Source organism: Notolabrus celidotus, chromosome 17 (genome assembly GCF_009762535.1).
Source record: "Notolabrus celidotus isolate fNotCel1 chromosome 17, fNotCel1.pri, whole genome shotgun sequence".
Classification (NCBI taxonomy): domain Eukaryota; kingdom Metazoa; phylum Chordata; class Actinopteri; order Labriformes; family Labridae; genus Notolabrus; species Notolabrus celidotus.
In genome coordinates, this window is record NC_048288.1 from 3,999,183 (window position 1) to 4,020,392 (window position 21,210).

General features: G+C 40.3%; 1 protein-coding gene across 2 annotated transcripts in view; it reads left to right on the forward strand.

Annotated features, from left to right (window-relative positions):
* ctnnd2a (catenin (cadherin-associated protein), delta 2a) overlaps nucleotides 1–21,210 on the forward strand; it is a 518,337-nt gene that overhangs the window by 355,692 nt on the left and 141,435 nt on the right. For both annotated transcript variants that reach the window (XM_034706751.1, XM_034706750.1), the window contains exons 13-14: nucleotides 1,043–1,175; nucleotides 20,957–21,170. In XM_034706751.1, the coding sequence (XP_034562642.1) occupies nucleotides 1,043–1,175; nucleotides 20,957–21,170 (347 nt within the window). The remainder of the gene's footprint in view (nucleotides 1–1,042; nucleotides 1,176–20,956; nucleotides 21,171–21,210) is intronic.

Genomic DNA, 21,210 nt, shown 5'->3' on the forward strand with positions numbered 1-21,210 from the left:
CCCATGGTTTGAATGGAATGATCCACGTTTCATATGCAAATATTCGACTATGAGATTGGCAGTCGACTAAGGCTCGTTAGAATGAATCGTCAAATATTCGACTATTTTGGGTCACCCCTAGTACAGATAGTATTTTTTTATTTATTTAGACTTTTTAGATTAGATTTGAGGTTTCTATATTTATTGTCTTTACTGTCTTGTTGTTAAGTACCGGTGTTCCAATCCCCACGTCAAATTTCTTGTGTTTGCATAAAGATTTCTTGAATCTTGAATCTTCCACTCGCCGTTTAACTTGATTATTTAGATATATCGCCTTTGTCTTTGACAATTATCTCCACAGGTGTTGTTGTTTTTTGTTTGTTTGCTTCATTTTGCAGGGCACGTAATATTTGCATGAAAATTCACACATTAAATATTGTTTTTTGAGTCTCTGGAATTTTTTAACACCTTCAAATTTTAAATACATTAAAAAACATTACATTAAATGAAATATTGTAAACATAGAGGATTATTAGACTGCATTTAACCTTGGTATTTTTTCCTAAAGTATGAAATTATTTCTGTTGAAGGGTAAACACAAACACATTGTGAGCCATAATTTCACCCATTTTCTCCTAAAGTGTTTTGGATCCTGCTTAACCTTCAACCTCATCCTCACACACTCTCACTCCCCATGCCTGTTTTTGATGGAAATGACTGTTTTGTTAAATTGGGCCTTCAGTGTGTGATTTGCATCGCCTCTGTCCTCTTTGAGTCGCTTAATTTCAGGATCTGTTCCCCTGAAGAAGAAGAGCGCTCTGTAGTTGAAAACAGAACAAAGTGGATTTTGACATTTGCGTCTCTCTCACATTTACACGCAGCCTTTTATCTGTCTGTCTTTCACAGAGTAACCGTGTAAGTGAATGTATGAATGTGTAGCTCCGGGGTGATGGGGAGAAAGTCTGTGATTTTATTGGACTACTTTCAGGTAATCTCCTGTGTTTTACTGAGGTGCTTTGTTTAAGTGCTGCAGGAATCAAAGTTTATGTCTGTCTCCCTGCAGAGAGTTTGGGTGGAGAGATCCGGAGCTGCCAGAGGTGATCCAGATGTTACAGCACCAGTTCCCATCGGTACAATCCAACGCTGCAGCGTACCTACAGCATCTCTGCTTCGGAGACAACAAGATCAAAGCTGAGGTTTGGATCTATACGTGTGTGTGTGTGTGTGTGTGTGTGTGTGTGTGTGTGTGTGTGTGTGTGTGTGTGTGTGTGTGTGTGTGTGTGTGTGTGTGTGTGTTCTCAGCATTGTGTGGGTATTTCATTAGACGAGGGAATGATTGTAACTTGGACCGTAAAAAGCCATAAAGAGGTGTGTAAAAGGAGCCAAGAGTAAAGCTGCTTATGAGCTGCTGTCAACTCAGATCCTACTTCGTCCCAATGTCCTGCAGCCGCTTTCAAGCAACAGTGCTTAAACTCAGCAGCTCCACCCTGAGCTCCTGCATGATTAAACTTGCTGCCGTTTCAATCCCTAAGCTGTGCCTTCTATTGAGTTTTGTCTATAATGGCAGTATAGTTCAATTAGTCCCAAAGTCACGAGTTGTCTCTCAAAAGCAATCTAGGAGGAAAGTCCCTTTGGAGCTCTCTAATGAACCCTGCAATAAGACCAGCAGCTCACTGAACAATGACAATTTACACATGCATTCACAGTCAGATCTAAACTCACTATCACACACTGTCTTTCTTTAAATGCATCAACACACACACACACACTCACACACAGACACACACACACACAAACATACCTCCTAAACCTATATTACTTTCAGAATCAATTTTACAGCTCATGCAGGCCAGGGCATCGACAATTTCTTTTTATGAAATTACTTTCTGTATTCAGTCAATGGCTGCTACTGGAACCTCTTTGAAAGTGTTAGCACATTGCGAGAACGCTCATTCAAGCACACACACACACACACACACACACACACACACACACACACACACACACACACACACACACACACACACACACACACACACACACACACACTTAAAACGAGACACAAGCGGAAAAATAATGTCAAGAATCTACAAATGCAGGCAACTACAAATGTAAACACAAAGACATCGCTTATTCATTCCCACGGGCCCACTTACCCTCCCACACAAACAAAGACACACACACACACACACACACACACACACACACACACACACACACACACACACACACACACACACACACACACACACACACACATATAAGAAAATACAATCACACAAACATTCCAAACCTCACACTTGATTCCCCTCCCACGCCCTCCTCTCTGAACCTAAGTGTTCCTGTCTTTTGTAATGGCTGTAATTATTGCCTGAATGGAGGTGTCCAACAATGGAGAAAATAGCAACTGTGTATTGACAGCCGATGCTTTGGCCTGCCCTCATCATTCTGTTTGATTGTCTTTGTTGGTGCCCAAGGCACTGCTAAATACTATTTACACAAATTAAATCTGGAAGAGATATCAACCAGCCAAATTGACGCTCCGCCTCGCATCACGGTGGGCACTCACATGCACACACTTCTCCATGCTCGCTGCAGCATGTGCGTTTAATGTCACCATGTAGCATGTGTATTAAAGCACAATAAGACACACAATCAAGGGTGCTCCTACAGCAGCTTTTAATAAGAAATAGATGTGATCATCAGCGGAGAGATACAGGATATTAGTCTGGATAAAAGTCCTTTGTTAGAGAGAAGTGATCTATAGTGAAAGTCTTTTTTTATTTCATTTGATACTGTGATGGTTTAATGAAATGTTTTTATGATGAATAAGAAAATCATTTATTCTAAAGCTCCATGGAACAAAGCAATGAACCCCTAACTGTTAGTAAAAGTGTTTACTTTATTCTCTCTCTCATAATAGTTCCTCTCTTTGCAGGGAGTGGGAGGTACATTGTTCTTGTCACATTGCAGAGTGAAAACATTTCTTCTGCTTCCTCTGTTTTCTTTGTGAAGTGTTCCAATACAAACAGCACCTTTTATCATTCCTCGTTTGATCCCTTGAAGAGATTTAATACAGCCGTGTGTGTGAACCGCAGAGACGTCACTTATTCGTGCATTCATGTTGATTCATTTGAATCAAAGGAAATTCAAAAGAAAGTTCAACAAATATGCATTTCATGGCCTTCAAAGGAGAATGAATAGATGCGCGTTAAATGCTATAAAACTGTTTCATTTGTTCCAGAAAAATCTTCCACCATGTCCTCAAGGCTGACAACTTTATCGAACAAGTTCCAGAGTCACAGCCTGAGTGTCTGAAAATTGTCCTTTATGTAATATAAAGGCAACAAAACATGGCTAACCATAAACTAAGTAGAAACACAATCAGTCACAAGACATTTATTTTATTTTGCTCTACATCCAACTAGAGCTGGACAATATTGAAAATGATGTTATCACGATAAAATATTTCACATCAGTCGATTTCGATAATTATTACGATAAATATCAAATCATTATTTCATTTAATTTTGAAGGCAGACTTTTGCTCCTGGGAAAAGTTAAAGACAGTTTGTTAGTTTGTATTTTTCTGATAAACTTCTTGAATCCATCATTTTTGACGGTGCTAACAGGAAGCAGGACTTTAAAGCTGCTGTGAGGAACTTTTAGCTTGTATCGATTCTGGCGCCCCCTTGTGGACAAAGTGATACCTCTTATCTCTTGTCCTGTACATGCAAAATAATTGTCTTCAGGCAATAACCTCATTCTGTTGTCTTTTAACATTTAAACTTATCTTACAATGTGATTATTTGCAATGAAAACAGCCAAAAAAGGGTGTTTCTAAAGCGAGTTGTCAATCATCTGTTCTGACACCTACCCCCTATGAGCCGTTTTAGACATCAAAATGACAACAGAGAAGCTATCAGTGTTGTTGTAGATGGACTTGTTTGCTTTTGAGGATCATAAAGAGGCATCAGTATCAGTTTCAGTCTGTTTCTCAGCCAGTTAAAATCTCCTCATAGTGCCTTTAATGTAAGATACATCTTTTTTAAATTTTTAGTTTGTAGATTCTTATTTTTCTCAGGTTGAGGTAATTTGCATGATTTAAATTAAATTTACAACAAAAATATATCACATTATATTCTGAGTATCAGTTTAGTAGAGTAGTTAACACAGAGTCGACAGTGTCAGACTAACGACTCTGCTTTGAGCTGCTAGGTTTTGAGTTCTCTTCAGTGTCGCTGTCGCTCGTCTCAGCTGTGTTTACATTCTGCTCCAAACCTCTTTAAGCCCCGCCTACCTCCCTTTCCAGTGGTTGGGAGGTATAATTACAGGTTTATTTATATTGAATATTTTTATTGGACATTTGTTATATTTATATTGAGAAAAAAAAACAAAAATTATCCTTATGTAATTATTGCCCAGCCCTACATCCAACAAAATTTAGAGACCCATGTGACTGTAAAATTATTAGTGTATAGTATTTGATAAATCACAAAATATATTTATCTTTTCTCAATCTCCAATCAACTTCTCTGACTAGAACTTCACAATTGGCAAACAGGTCTTCCAATGTTTAAAGGTGACATATCACGCTTTTTTCATCAATATATATTGGTCTAAGAGGTCCCCAAAACATGTCTTTAAAGTTTATGCTCAAAAAAACACTTTGAAATCAGATTTTGGCATGCCTGAAAACCCTCTTTTTCAGCCCTCCTCAGAACACTCTGTTTTCTCTCTGACCACGCCCCCCCTGAATCTGATCTAGAATCTGATCCTGACGGAGAGGCGCCTGAAGCAGGACCTTTCTGAACGATTGGTCACAGATTTAGTGTTTCTTGTTGTTTTATTTGTCAGTATGTCGATGTGTGTCTTGGTACACAGCTACGACATGTAGCTATGTGGCTATGCTAACTAGCGCTAGCACTTATCCATGAAAAGTAAATATCATCCACTAGATCTTCAAATCTGCAGACGTGGGGAGTAAAACCGACCTCTGTGTTTATTAAGACAGCCTACAACTAGCATGCCTCCTTCCTAAGCTCCTTGTTAGCACACGTGTGTGCAGGTAATGAAAAACAGAGGAGGGGTTGAGTTGTATTTTATACAGTCTATGGGCTGAACAAGCTCAGAGCTCTGACTCTGTGACAGACCGGATATTGTTGTGACATAACAAAAACACTGAAATCTGAAACGGCTCGTTTCAGCACACATTTACAGAAAGGTGGAGAAACATTAAAAAGTCGATTTTGCATGATATGTCACCTTTAAGGCTACCACCTGGAGCCAAAGGAAAAGAGTAATACTCGCAGATTACAGCCACAAATTTGTGAGATTGCAAAGTCTAACATTTTTAAGAAACAAGTAGCAAATATGTGAGAGGAAAAAAAAAATGTGTGAGATGATAAAGTCACACATTTTTGATAAAATGTTTGTCAAAGAACCTCATCACCTCTGACTTTCACACATCAGCTGCTGCAGCCAGGCGTCATGCCTGCTGTGCTCGACCACGTTAGATTCAGCATTCATTGATCATAATCCTCATCCTAAATTAACCAGCTATGAAATCATCTATTGATTTCACTTAAATTAACTTACCTCAAGAAGCCAAGTTTCTGGGCTGCAGTAGTCCTAGCTTGGTTGAGGTTGTTCTTGAGCCTAGTCGGTTAGCTCAGGTTTTTACCCCCTAGGAGGGGGAGGGAGGCAAAGGACTGAAGAGGTTACAGGGCACTGTGGACCAAGGCACCAGAATAAATAAGTTAATGAAAAAAAGAAAATAAATAGTCCTTGCGGTTTAAGCATGCGCCCCATGTACTGTACAGATGCCACAGTCCTTGTTGCGGCGTTCAAAGGTTTGAACACTGTCAGGTTCAAAGACACATCTATCAACAAAGAATCAAACAAGAGACATCAGTTAGCATGCAAGATACTTGCAAGGAGAGCAAGAGAAGGTTTACACTCTTCCCTAAACTCTGATCCTTCTCTTGCAAACCTTTCTTTTTATTGGAATAGGAACGCCCTAGTTACAATAGTGGCGAGTAAGCATAAAGGGAGGGGTTTTGAGGCTTCTCACACACACACTAACATTGCTTAGTCATTACTATATGTGTATGTGTTGTGCAGGTGCGGTCCATCACGGGGCACACTGCCCTCCTTCATTTGACTCGTCCTTGGATACTCCTGCTTAAACTCAAACTTCAAAGAACATGAAGTAGATTATACAGCATAGTTATGAAAAACATGATTATCCAGAACAGTTCAAACTGGTTTCATCTGCAAATGAACTTCTCCTTATAAAAACATTTCAGACAGTATGAGAAAGACAGTATGATTAAAACAGTATGATTTAGACAGTATGATAATCCTATATACAGAGTGGACAATTATTCTAACAACACAAATGCCCCAAAACACAACTTAAAAATGGAGTGTGCATGAGAAATCCCCCGTTTTACTGGCTGCATCTCTGGCGTAACCAGAATATTCCAAAATGAAGCGATGCGTTTTCTTTGAAGACTATACCAAGTTTGTGTTTCTCACAAATTTGCAACTTTTTATATGAAATTAGCACTTTCTCACTTGATATATATTACTCTTCTCCTCAAGCTCTGTTTTTAATTCTTTTTTTTTTTATTTAAAATGTTCTACACTGACCCTGACACGACGTAGAAACCTGCAAACTATTGCTTCTTTTTGTTGGGTGAATCATCTTTGTGTTCTTTGAAATGTGCACCCGAGTGTATTTGACACAACTAATCAGGCATTTCACTTTATCTTCCATCAGTCCTCCTGATTGACTTCCATCATGGTTTTGTCAGGAGGCTATATTTAACTTTGCATGACACAGCCATTAATTCAATCAGCTGATATGAAGTGTGAAGAGCAGGACCAGGGGAAGGACTAAATATGGTTAAAAACATGTCACAATGTTAAATGCATGACACGTTAGCTGTGTGAGACATGCAAGTGATGTCAAGCAGCCTTCTGGCGATTGTTAATTTTTGCATATCACACATTATGCAGGGTCGGGGCGGGGGCTTGACTGTTTAAAAATAACCTCTGACAGCAGTATTTGAATATGCATGTCACTGACAAACACAGTGACAGCTTTAATACCAAGGGATTCATAACAATGCAGATGTCATGGAAGATTGTTTAATGCATTTCATTTCCAAACTTGGCTGACTGTACTCACGCTGCTTTCTCAAAGAATCGGATGAAGCCTGGAAATGTTTCCTTTCAGGAGCCACATGTGGTCGTTAGGACCTGCAGGGCCGTTTCCTCTTATTGTCTTCGTGTCACAGCTGTGGTGTGAGCTGTTTGGAAAATGTCTTGGCCTAGGTACTCACTGAACACTGAACCAAACATGGCTTTCATTGTTATTCATGTATATGTATGCAGTATTTGTTCTCTAGTGCTTTCATTATCAATATCTAATTTGGTGTTTTGGCATGTCTTAATATGAAATGATAGTATTTTGAAAGAGTGGAAAATAATTTAAAGTATCTTAACATTACCAAGGTGTAACTATCAGTGTTGAGAAATGAAGACAATATGGAAGTTAGAAAAATGCAGTTCCTCAAGTGTCCACTTGAGACTGTTAAACAAAGCAAAGGACTCCTCATCAGAGCCAGAATCACAATGATTATATTTACAGCAGCATTCAAGTTAAAACCTGATACTTTGTCTAATGTATTAGTCTATGTATACTAACAGTAACAGGGTGAAATATTGTATAACTATTCTGTTTTGATTACGGTTCAAAGTTATGCGCATTACATCAACAGAAGCTGCGTCTTGCTCCATTCATCCAGACAAGTTAGCAAGCTTTAAACACTGAATTAAAACTACCTGCATCAAAATGTCTGGTTTTGGCGTGGTCAGTTGTCAGAAATGATATTCAAACTGTGAATTCAAGTTCTACCATAGACTGTACGAATAATGGACGTAGTATCCGTGACGTCACCCATCTGTTTCTGAAACGCATCGGTGGGTGCCATATTGGAAATGTTGAACTCAACTTAACTGCTGTCGACGATTGTGATGTAAAGAGGCGGGCTTTGAGCCTCCTAGCCAACAGCTACAGTGTCCCCGCCTGTCAATCAAGTCAGCTGTGCCTCTTATAATGGAAAACTCATAATCTTAATATCTTCAAAACTGAAGTGTTATGAAAAAATTCACCCCCTGTACAGTGTGTGCCGATCCAGAAATTAGCTATCCAGACTACACTCATCTTTTGTACCAGGCTGTAAACATGTGTGTATGTGGTTTCCGGTACTTCCGGAGCCAGCCTCAAGTGGACACTGGAGGAACTGCAGTTTTTAACACTTCTTTATTGGCTTCAATTCTCGCAGCCAGAGGTTGCCGCTTGAGTTCTACAAACTTCTGACAGGATCGCAACCATTTCAGAGCAACCAGTGTTTCGGTTTTAAGAGTGACCATGTTAACTGATGACTTTCGGCCCACTGAAGTAGTGGTTGTAACAGTCCCTAAAATGCACCCCAGTTTATTTAATTATTCAAATGTTAAATTATATCCATTAGGTTTGTTTTTAATGACAAACTGAAGTCATTCTTGAGAGACGTACTTGTCTGAAAGATGCCACTTAACAGGGTCACCATTTACACCAAACACCAACAGCGTCTGTGACTGTATCCATCCAACCCCAGTTTGATCCCATTTGGAAACTCTGAACCTTGTTGCTGCATGAAGTGAATGGAAAAGCTAGCTTTAGCCTGCTTTATGACCAAGTTACAGGGGCGGGACACTATGGAGAGGAAAGTGAGAAGGCAAAATTAGATTTACGGTTAACAGCAGCAGGAAACAGGTTCACATTAAAACTCTATCATCAAACAACTAACGTTACTAGCTAGCAAGCTAAAACACAAAATGAATGGCACCCTGATCATAACCCAGGTCTCATACATTGAGGTATTGTGTGCTTGCCTTTTGCTCAGAAGGATTTCTTCTTTCAAACACAAACCTCAGAGTCTGTGTCTTGATATTTGACAAACTCAAAGCTGCATCATCTCAGATAATGAAGTTGTAAGATATGGATGACTTGTGGTCACTGAGCATTTGTCCTCTTGCTAATGTCTCCTATCTTCTCACTGATATCACACAGATCAGGAAGTCATGTTTAGGTAGACATCCTCACAGTAAAGCGGCCTGTCAGGCACTTAACGGGTTTGCTTTGTATTTGACCGACAGGTGGGCGCATTGAAGACTAGAGCCCCGACTCATCCTCTGCTGATTTTTGGAGAAGTTAAAAGTTAGTTGAACTTAGAGTTTCCAATATGTCCACCCTCTTTTGGATTCAGACCACCTCTCTTCAGACTCCAGTGGGTCTTGTCCCTGAGACTTTATCCATGTTTTATACCGTCTGTGGTAAATATTAAACCGTCCGTATATTTTCAGACACCCAAAGTATTTTCAAGATTTTCCAAATTGGTCATCTTCAGGCAAAGAGCTGATTTCACTGAATTGTTCAGCTGCTTCCAGGCGCAATTAAAGCCCTTTAGCTGTCCAATAAAAGACACTGTAAATCCCAGCTTTAAGTGGCTTGTTACTTTCTTATTTGACAATAACTCTGCAATGAAAAGCAAATATTAACAGCTATTGAACTAATGATTTTTGTACAATCTAGTAAAACAAGAATGGTGGAATAGTGTTGAAAGACGGAGAATTTGAACATAGCTTGTACGTAAGATTGGCCATCACACTCAGCGTACATTATGAATGCAGATTGCTGCTATCTGTAACAAGCACTGATCTAAAGACTTCTCCCCCGTTTTCAGTCAGCCAGACAGACACAGATGGCAGGGGACACACTGAGCAGCTAAACACAGCCACAACATGGCTGCTATTTGTTGCTAAAGAGACCCTCTGCAGGGCCAAAGAGAGGGGGAGGGACAAGGATGGAGACAGATGAGAAAGAGGGGGAGATAAGGAGGGATAGAAAGTGAAGATGAAGAGGAGAATAAGAACACGTTGCTTTCTTTTATCTTGAATCAAGTAACAAGAGCACAGTGTTTGTTTCTGTGGTGGGCGGGGACGGTGATTTAGCTGCAGTTTGTCTTCTTCTGGCCGACGTGTGTGTGTGCATTTGGATATGTGATGTGTGTTTTGTTTGTGTGTGTGTGTGTGTGTGTATGTGGGGTAGGGCATGGCCTTAGCTCAGATTACAGTCGGCCACAGAGTCAGCTCAGCAAATTCATCTTCAGCTACATTTATAGCTGCTGGGGACACTTACATGAGTTACCTGCAAACACATACACACACCCACACACACACAAAGACACACACACAAACACACACAAGCCCATTGACATGTCAGGTCCTGCCTCCCCTTTAGGTACACCTACACACAAGCATACACACTGTGGCGGACTAAAGTTCAGTCACATCAGTAATTCATTTTGGGTAGCAGCCTTGTCGATATCCATTTATCCAGCCGAGCGGTTGAAAGGAGAGAAACGTGCCCCCTGACTCTGTCACTCCTCCCCCTCTCCCCCTTTTCCTTCCCCCTGGTACTCATTTTGCTTAACTCACCTGGCATACTGCTGCATGCCTGTAACACTTTATTTAGATATCAATTACCTGATATTTTCCACCTCCCACCTTAATTAAATTAAGTGTTTTGCTTCTTCTTTAAAGCACATCTGCTTGATTATAGTGCAGAGTATAAACTTACAGGCAGTTCTCAGACTGGATTAGTAACTATGGCATTTGACATTACGGTGTTTTATCACTGCTCTTCACTTTGTTGTTAGAGACTGTAAAAGGCGAGTCAATAAGGTATGAAATCAGTTTCTTTATCTTAACACCATGAACTGTGCAAACTATGATTATCCATTCAACAGACATCAGCGTGGAAGATGAGGGAGAGTAAATGATCCTCAGCAAACACTGCTTTTGGTGTCTTTACATGAGGGCTGGGTATTTTCCCACGGCTTCACAATGTGATACGCATCTCTACACAGAGGCCATGATACATAATGTGATACACTGATTTTGGATAATAATCCGACACAAAATTCAGTAAAACAGCTTTTAAAGGCATACTTGTTCGGGTCCTACAACTTAAAAAACTTAAAAATCAGACCCTCAGAGATCCCAGATGTAAGTTGAAATTTTGTGTTCATAGTTTTTAGTAGATCTAAATTGAATATTCCTACGTTTTAAAACTCAGTTTAGCCTTTTCTATTGTCTCTTTTACTATTGGTGTTTTGATGTTATAATAATAGACCTATTTTGTCCAGTCCAGTTCTGTTAGCAGCAATAACATCCAGTGTTTTATAATGGTAAATGGACTGTGTTTATATAGTTGTTTCTCTAGTCTCCTGACCACTCCAAGTGCGTTCACATTACATGTAACATTGACACATTCACAACACATTCACACACCGATGGCAGAGGCTGATATGTAAAGAGCTCATCAGTTTTGATGAATCCCATTCACACACCAATAGCACAGCACCAGGAGCAGTTCAGGGTTAGGTGTCTTGCCCAAGGACACTTTTGCATTTGGAGAACAGGACCTGGGATCGAACCCTTGACCTTCTGCCCACCAGTTTTTGTAGTGAACTGACGAGCGGGGGCTCACGGTTATTTCAGTTGCCTAAAGCCTTCATTATAACTAATGCTTTAAGTGTGCAAGTCTTCACAAATACAGCATAAATGTGTTTTGTGATCTTTTTGGCTTGACCAGAAGTTGAGTGAAACTTTCAGTGTTTGTTGGGGTGGCACTCACTGGCCTTGTGTAGAAGTTGTTTCTTGCTGAAGAGGTCATTGTGTTGCTGCAGGACTTCCAACTTTCCGGTGCTAAAATCTAAAATGCTCTTAAACCCATGCTTCCAGTTTTACTGGCGGCAGATAGTTTCTCACCCATACTTGTTTGTTTTATTTTGAGACTAGAGATGCACCATGTTGTGGGGCTTCTACTGCCACCTGTTGGCTTCATTTAGATCTGCACCTTAGGCAATGTGTCTTTCAAAACTGCTGCATTTGCTCCATTTTGTTTCTGTAACATGGGAATCAATCAATCAATCAATCAATCAATCAATCAATCAATCAATCAATCAATCAATCAATCAATCAATCAATCAATCAACCAATCAACCAACCAACCAACATACCAACCAACCAATCAATCAATCAATCAATCTTTATTTGCATAGTGCCGAATCCCAACAAACGTGATCCTGAGACTCTTTCCAAACAGAGCAGGTCTAGGCCGTACTCTATGTTCTATTATTAACAAAGACCCAACATCAAGACAGGATCAGATCCAGTCCCATCTTACAGACAGGACTCAGTCTGATCTCATCTTAATCCACCATGAGCAGAGCACTTTGCAGCATTTAGCAAGTTACAGTGGCAAGGACAAACTTCCTTTAACAGGCAGAAACCTCGAGCAGGACCAGACTCATGTTAGACACACATCTGCTGAGACCGTGTTGGAGAGAGGGATAGAGGGAGATGAAGAGAGAGAGAGATGATAGTGGGGAGACGGATAGTAGTAGTTGTAGCAGCTGGAGTCTGGTACGTCCACATCCAGAGGAACCTACGAGACAAGGGAGCTCAGGGACTCCAGAAAGGTCTATGGTTAGTAACTTTAATGGGACAGGAAGAGTTAAAGTAAGTTGATGCACGTATTGGCAGGAAGCATGACAATATAATGCCATACTGTGTATTTTAATCACAGCCTTACTTTACACAGTGTATGCTGTACTTCTAATGGGATTAATCTGATCACTGTGAGAAACATCGAGTACATGATGAAGTATCACCCTTTTAAAAAAAAAAAATGAATCCAAGTTACAATTATGTGATAGTTTAATTAACATCTTGAACCTGGCAGCAGTAGTTTATCCATGACTTCTTCAATTAGAATAACTTCAATTGTCTTATTTTGGCACAAACAAGTAAAAGCAAACTGCTGTTAATCCCTTGCCGCAGGGTCCTCCTACCCTTCAGGTAACCTTTAGAGGAAGTACCTGCATGTACTGTTTGGCTCAGTGGTCTGAAGCGCAGAGTTTCTACATTTCTAAGCCAGCCCTTTCTGCTGCAGTGTTCCCTGCAATTCATAATCTGGTATTAAAACACAGAGCACCTTGAAATGGTAATATGTTCATCAATGGGGATATGTTTGTTTAAAACTACCAGGGACCACCCACTCATCAACACGTATAAACTCACACGTTGGGATTTTCCTCTCCCCTGCTGGGATTAGAAATGTGTTTTCCTTTATGCTTCAAACAATAAGAGGTAAGCTGGTCTTTTATTTGTCAAGGTAGATTATCACAGCTGTGAGTCCTACTGTGGATACTGCTCTAAAACTAGCTGTGATCCTGGCCCATAATAATATTACTTAACACAAAGTTACTTCCAGTTCTGGCACAGTTTGAGATCTCCAGAGGGAGCTGCAGCTCTGCGCCAAGAACTCCATCAGCCAGAGGTTGAAAGCTCCCAAACACAGTCAGCTGTAAGCTTAGTGTCATGTTAAAGAGAAAGGCCCTGCATGTGTTGAGGGTTGAAAGGCATGACACATCTTCCCCCATCATCCTCCTCACATGTAGGCAGTAACGTGATTACACCGGGCTGCTGATTAGTTATGGCGTGCATATGTGGTGACTAACAAACACACACTTGTAAAGTCTCCCATGTAACCATCCCAGGTGTGTGTCACCCACATCTCCCACTGCCAGCTACACCGGCACCACCTCCGATTCCTGCAATCCCAGCTGTCACCACCGCTAACTGTTACCACGTCAATAGCCGTGACCGCCGCGGAACAGCGGGAGACAAAGACAAATCAATCTGCGCCTCTAATCTTCTTTACATGGAATGGAGGAATAGGCACAGAGCTTGGCAAGCCTTGGAGGTAGCTCAGAGGCAACACAAAGTAATAGCACTGTGGCTTTTATGGAATAACAGATTAAGTGTGACACAAGCATAAAGAGGAGAGGGAAGAGGAGAGGAGATCAGTATGGAAGGGAGGAGGAGGATGGGAGCAGAGGTGAGGACAGGGGGCATAGAAGGGACAGTAAATCAGGTGGAGGAAATTGTGTGGCCAATGGAGCAAGGTTAGTTTGCCATTCATTGCACCCCTTAATCCATTTTAATTGAATAGATAAGCAAAGTCATTTTGCTCGATAAACTCCTGCTGTGTCATCAAACACCTTCACCCTCTCCCTACCCTCCTTCGCTTTCTTATGTTTTCTTGTTCTGCTCCTTCTGCCTGTACTCTCTCCATTTCTTTACTTTGAAGATTTCAAACCAAAGCAGCACTTGGACACTTTTTATCAGGGTGTTTGATATTTCTCAAGATGTGTTGAGTTTTCTGCAGGAGACAAAACAATCACGAAAAGTCACAGCAGTATATGTATAGCATTGTTCTGCTGCTGCCAAGTCTTCTGTACACCAGTGTTATATTGAGCTGACAGTTTATGTTACAGGCCCCGGATGTGAGGACTGTAGTTAGATTATAATTTTCTGTTAACAACAGGAAAATGAATGAGACAGGCAACATGTGGTGTCCCCTTCTCTCACTTCTGCCAGTCTTTGTTTTTAACCCCCTGTTATGTTGCAGGTCAAATTGACCCATTTTAAAGTTCAAAAATCTGAAAAAAAAATGTTAAAATTATTTTTTCGCTATGAAACTTCTTCTGCTTGGCTTAATTAGCGTTAATAACATATAAAATGAAAATTCCTTGCCCAGGGACACTTTGCCATTTGACTGTAGGAGCTGGGATCAAATAGAGACAAGCTGGCAGCCCTTAGAACAGTGAGGGACAAGTGGGTAGAGCAACTTCCACTACTAATAGGCCCTAATGTCACAATAGATGAAAATCTATGTCATGTAAAACTATTGTATTTATATTTAGGGCTTTCCAATGAACATTAAAAGAAGTTTTAACATGAATTTTCATGAAAACAATTAAATTATCCTCATTAAACTATGATCTGTGAGAATTAAAGAACGCCATTGCACTAAATATTGATTTAAATGGTTATTAATGGAGTTAATCATGAGATTAAAATATGTTTATTGGGGTTTTTGGGGGTTTTGACACTTTTAGATCATTAAATATGCCTAATTCAAGTTGACGCAGGAACATTATTGCTGTCCCTAAGAAACGAACATAACAGGAGGGTTAAACAAGTATTCATGTTTTAGTTGCTCTTCAAGTTACCACAACAAACAGTGTTCTGTTGCCTCATTCTGTCATACATGAATATGAATAAACAATTGTTATCAGACTTATTTGATCTACTGCTTTAAAGCAATTCATTGCTATAATACTGTTGTAAACAGGCTCCCAGTTAAACTGCCTAAAGGACAAATATCCTCACTTAGCATCATGCTAACTGTATATAATGGAAAATCCCACAAAAAAACGGCAAAGCTAGCGGAGTTAGCATCTTACCATAAACTATTAAACTAAGTACAAACATGATAACAAACTATCTCTATGAACTTAGAATGACTTTAAGAGATGTGCAGGAGCCTTACTAAATAAACTAAAGAGCTTAGAGGAAGGTGTCGCCCATGACTAGGGTTGCTAGCTTTCTCACTACTAAATAATGGACAGGGGCATGGTGCCATGGTGGTGTGAGCATGATGTGTGAATTCAGCTTATATTCATATCCTGATTCAACTGGAAATGCAGAGAGTGTGTATATTCCCTTTAATCCTTGCTGTATTATTATGTAACCTCATGTGAATAAACCTCACAGAAACCAGAATTTGGCTCTTTACATCAAAAAACAGGCAAAAGGATAATTAAATGCAAAAGAGGAGTAATACTTTTTGACTGACGCAAGCAGTCTTTTGTCTTTTTGCACAGCCAGAGAGAAGTCCTTACATGACGAGTCACAGTTTACAGATATTCAAAGTCAGCTCTGTGCTGCATCTGTTTCTTCAGTGTAACCATTTAATGGCCATCAGAGAGAAAATCCTCTCCACACTTTCTTGCAAGACTTGGCACATTTGCGCTGTATACAACTGATGCGCGTGAGGGGGCCTGTGATTGGATGACAGTCGGTGTGATTGGCACATGATCTTGCCACTGCCGTTTTATCTGATCTAGGATCTGTAGAGTGCAGTCTGCTGTATTTGCAAGAGTTAATAGTCAATATACGGGACAATTGAGGTCCTGTATGAAACAAACCAATTAAGCTCAATATACGGGATGTCCCGGCTAATACAGGACAGTTGGCAACCCTACCCATGACTATTGACCCCCGTGCAAGCAAGCGCACATTAGCATTGTGGCTTCAGTACATCGCAAACCTAGAAGTAAACAAGATATACATTCATATATTAATGCTATTGGATGGTGTTAGCTTCTATGAAAAACCTAAAAATGATATAGACCATCTGTGTTTGATTTTGACATGTACAAACCTGTGAACAACAGGAAAATGAATGAGACAGGCGACAGGAAGTGCGTCTCCTTCTCTTGCTTCTGTCAGTCTGAAGACGAGAGCTGCAGAGCACACTAAAGTCTGATTTATACTTCTACGTTGAATCAATGGCGTAGCCTACGCAGGAGGTCCGTGTAGCTCCCGTACCCACGCAGAGGCCAACACACGTAGCTGACGTGCACCTCCTCCAAAATGTAACTACCCGTAGAATCACCGCGGACCGAAAGCCCTGTGATTGGTCCGCTCGGCGGCATTGTATTTCCTGAAACTACTGCACTTCTGGGATCCCTGCTCATCGGCCGTGTATTTCATCTCCTCCTGTCTATTCTTCATGTAATCATGTCTGTATGATAAACAGCAACATGTATCAGCTGTTACTAAAAGTAAACAGAGATCGTAGCGGGGCCGGAAGCAGGCGACCGGCTATCAGAGAGACCGCACTGCCCTCAGGTGTTTTGGTGGAGAATTAGTGCACGACACAGACACATCTATGCACAAGTATGTGGTGCTCATGTCCACGTCAGCCTCTGCTGCGTAGGGGAGACGAAGAAGTATAAATCAGTCTTAATCTGTCTCACCGCGAGGCTGGACCCCTTGTGGCGTAAATTGGTACTGAGCTCAAAATCTGTATTTTTACAAAATTACAATAATACTGATCTCATTTACTGCTCTACACATATACAAAAATAACACAACATAAATTACATTATGTGACTGCACATTCATGTGCGTCACACATTTACATATCAGAGGGTTTAAATAGGCCTGATTATTCAAAGAACTGAAAACATACAGAGCAACTTATCTGTTTGAGTAAATCAGCCTGTTTCAGTACCCAACAGATGAAAGACATGCTTCCTCTTCCTCACGCACACTAGTTGCTTTATCCGTGGTCCAACTGGTCTCCTGGTGATCAGAGCAGCCTTGTTCCGGTGATTAGTACCACTTCCCCGGTGATCGGGCTAAACACCGGTTGCTTTAAGCTCCCTGGCCCCCTAAGGCAGATGATGATCCCTGCAGCGGATGAGCAAGGTGGGAGGGATAATTAGTACACGCATGTGGAGAAGACAATGTGGTGCATCATGGGGGGAGACATAATGTGTAACACCAGAGTGCCCTCTCACCACAGTCCCGACTGGGCTGACACTCCTGAATGCCTTGTCTTCTTACAGAATCAGGATGTAATCATTAATCTATAGTGATTAGCTTCTTTCTGTGTGTCTCTCTGTGTATTTATAAAGTCTGCACTGCATGTCAGCACCTGTGACCGAATGGATTGGAAGTAGTTTGTGGCACTTACTGATGTTGTTTCCTCCTTTGTTGTTTTTACTCTCAGATGCACAGAACATTGCTTTGAACAAAAGCTTCTGCTAAATGATATTCTAACAATATATGTAGCATTTATCTTATTGTGCCACGAGCTGGTCTCAGGCTGGAGCAACCACTCTAAAACCATTATACACCCTCTACAAACAATCACTGAAAACTCTAGATAAAAAACAAGGAAGTACCACCACAGTAAAATCATTACGAAATGTTACTTAATGACCCTTGACAGTTTTTTTTATTATGTAGATTTGTGTCTGATGTATAAATCAATTAATGATCAGGCCCCACCACCACTTAAACTATGTGTGTTACTCTGCAGGAACAATCTTAGGGAGACCAGGGCATCAGCAAGAGGAGACTGTTCAGCTAAACATAGGAAGACTGCATTTGGACAGTCTGCATTTTCAGTCAGAGCAGCAGGAAAATGGAACTCAATCCCAACTTACATTAGAGACTGTACAAGCCTCAGTGTTTTTAAAAGTAAACTAAAATTATGGCTCAAGGAAAAACAATCATGTGCTCATCTGAATGCATCAAATTAGAGACAATGAAATTGTCGTTCTTAGTGATGGACTGTGTTGGGTAGTCTATGTATTGTTTTAAATGCTAGCATGTTTTTATCATTTGTATTGTACATTTGTTAACACCTTCCTGCCCAGGGACCACAGATGAAAATTAGCTTATAGCTAACTCTGGCTTGACAGTTTTTGTTTTGCATGGCCCCTGTCAAATAAACTAATAAATACATTTTTTTTTAAAGTAATTTAGATTGTTAAAAAAACATACATATTTAGCAGTTTGGAGACTTATTTAGGTGAACTCTCCTTCCCTTTATACAAAGTTAGGCCACTGGTTTAATACTTACACACTTGATATGAATCTAATGCTGTCGAAGAATAAAGGAGCTCCTTAAGTGTCCAGAAATCCCCATCAGGTCTCATCGTTACAGCTAAATTAGAGCAGCTAAATTACAGCCTGAAGATTTCAGCTCCGCCTCTTTGATGATTTTGGGTTCAACAAAATTCAAGATCCAAGATTCACTTTATTGTCATTTTCTCTAGTATTTGCATACAAAGTGAAATGAAATACTGTTACTGTAAAATGACACTAAAAACAAGTGAAAGCATTTGAGGACACACAAAAACAAACACAAGTGTTAGCAGCATGATGAAAACCATAAGAAAGAAAGTGCATTCAGTCAGTAAAGTACTTTACCTTTACAAAGCATTTCCAATATGGTCACAGAGATAACATCCATGTTTTATACAGTCTATGGAATATAAACACAACGCTGCTTAAAGCAGGAACATTTAGTTTCACACCCTGATACTGGCATGCTGATGTGTTTCCTTTCACATTGCACAGTCATCCTCTCAAGGTCAGTCACTGCGTCATTATGTTTGTAACATACAAATACCATTATTAATGAACGTACAATTGAAGAAGGATTGTATTTAAACTGTTCTTAGTTAACCTCTACATGTTACAGTGTGTAGAATTTAGTGGTGTTACGGTCGCCCAAGCAATAATAGTACACAGGCTCAATAGTGGAGACCGCAACAAACATATTTAAAATAACCCCCCCCCCCCAAAAAAAAAAGAAAGAACCAATGAAATCCCAAGAAATAAGGGACTGAGACCCTGGCCAAAAAGAACAAAAGATAGAAAGGTGCTGGGCCTGCAATAGACTGTCGCTGCCAGCACCTAAACCTTAACTAGACTGAGAATAACTAAATCTAAACCATAGGGGAAACTAACACAACAAACAAAGAGAAACCCTGAGGAGCTGTACATTACAGTGGCATTAAGCAGATCAGAGTTGATAGAAATGGAACATAATAGTTGTACGTATGTTTAAAACAGTGTATAATCGTATATAGTTTTGTCTTCGGCAGCTGAGAGAGAGCTTTTTATATCCACATAGGAGCAGCCTTCCATGGAGGCCGCCATCTTGCACTACCATGTTTCTGAAAAACTAGTATCAAACATGTTTACTGAGCCGCCGTGCACAAAGCACCGGGGGGGAGACAATGAAGAAAAGAGTGTACAGAATAATCAGTATGATAGACGTTTTTGATGTCAGAAACTTGACAGTTGGAGGATCAGACTTATCATTGATAAGTTATCACGGCAGCTTCTTGTCCTCGAGGGCCACCATCGTTTCACCAATGGGGTGAACTAGGGTGCATTTCAATCTGGAGTCTAACCGCTTGATATCGCCCAATATTCACATTTCTCTTCCTTTAATGGCAATGTGGCACAAAGTAAAGCAAAGTATTTCAGAGCATCATTAAGGTTGTATATTGATCTTACAGCTGGTTAATCACAGTCTATGTATATGTCACTGTCTTGATTTTGAGCCAATACTGAAGATAAACATAAAAATGCATTTAAGTAAAATATGCAGAATTATTGAATTTTTTTTCTCTTATTACTAAACACAAAATATTTACAGCTTGATTACATTCCATATAAAAAACCTTCTATTTGGTAGCATCACATAATTGGTTTATAAAGACTGTTTAAAGAAACAGTTTTGCCGCCCACCTCTTCTCCCTCTGAGTCAGCGGGAGCCTGAAGTGTGTGTAGTGACGTGTTCATTTTCAGACACGAGGACAGGCAGACACACACACACACACAGCAGAAGATATGAAGTGTTTTAAAAATGCACTAACAATTAAAACATGGAAAAAGAAAGATGAGACAATGAAGAAGATGAAAAATCAGGTAGTTTTTGTGAGAATACAGGTGAAGCTTGTGCCACAGCTCTTTTGCTCTATCGTCTGTATGATTGAATATTTGTGAGTAAGAATGGACGTCAGCTGGTCAAATTATGCTTGATCAACACACATCCAGATTTTAATTTGATTTGTAAGACTAACAGATGCTCAAGGCCACACACACACACACACACACACACACACACCACACACACACACACACACACACACACACACACACACACACACACACACACACACACACACACACACACACACAAACACACATTCTGTACACACAGACCTAAGTAACTTCCTCAAAGATAAATAAGCAAACCTTTGACCAACAACTTTTCAATAAAAGCTAGTACTGCATATTAAAACAAGACTTTGTGAAGCTTTTGTGGATCTGGGCATCAGGACTTCAGGAATATAATGTAAGTGATTTGAATATGAATTATCCATTAACTGATTTATGTTGTTTCTTCCATTCTCAGATCCGCAGACAGGGAGGCATCCAGCTGCTGGTCGACCTCCTGGACCACAGGATGAGCGAGGTTCACCGTAGCGCCTGTGGAGCACTGAGGAACCTGGTGTACGGCAAGGCCAACGATGAGAACAAAGTCGCCCTGAAGAACTGCGGAGGGATTCCCGCCTTGGTCCGTCTGCTGAGGAAGACTGGAGATGTGGAAATCAGAGAGCTGGTCACAGGTGCAGTATAACTATGAGCAGATTTACACCTCACCACCCT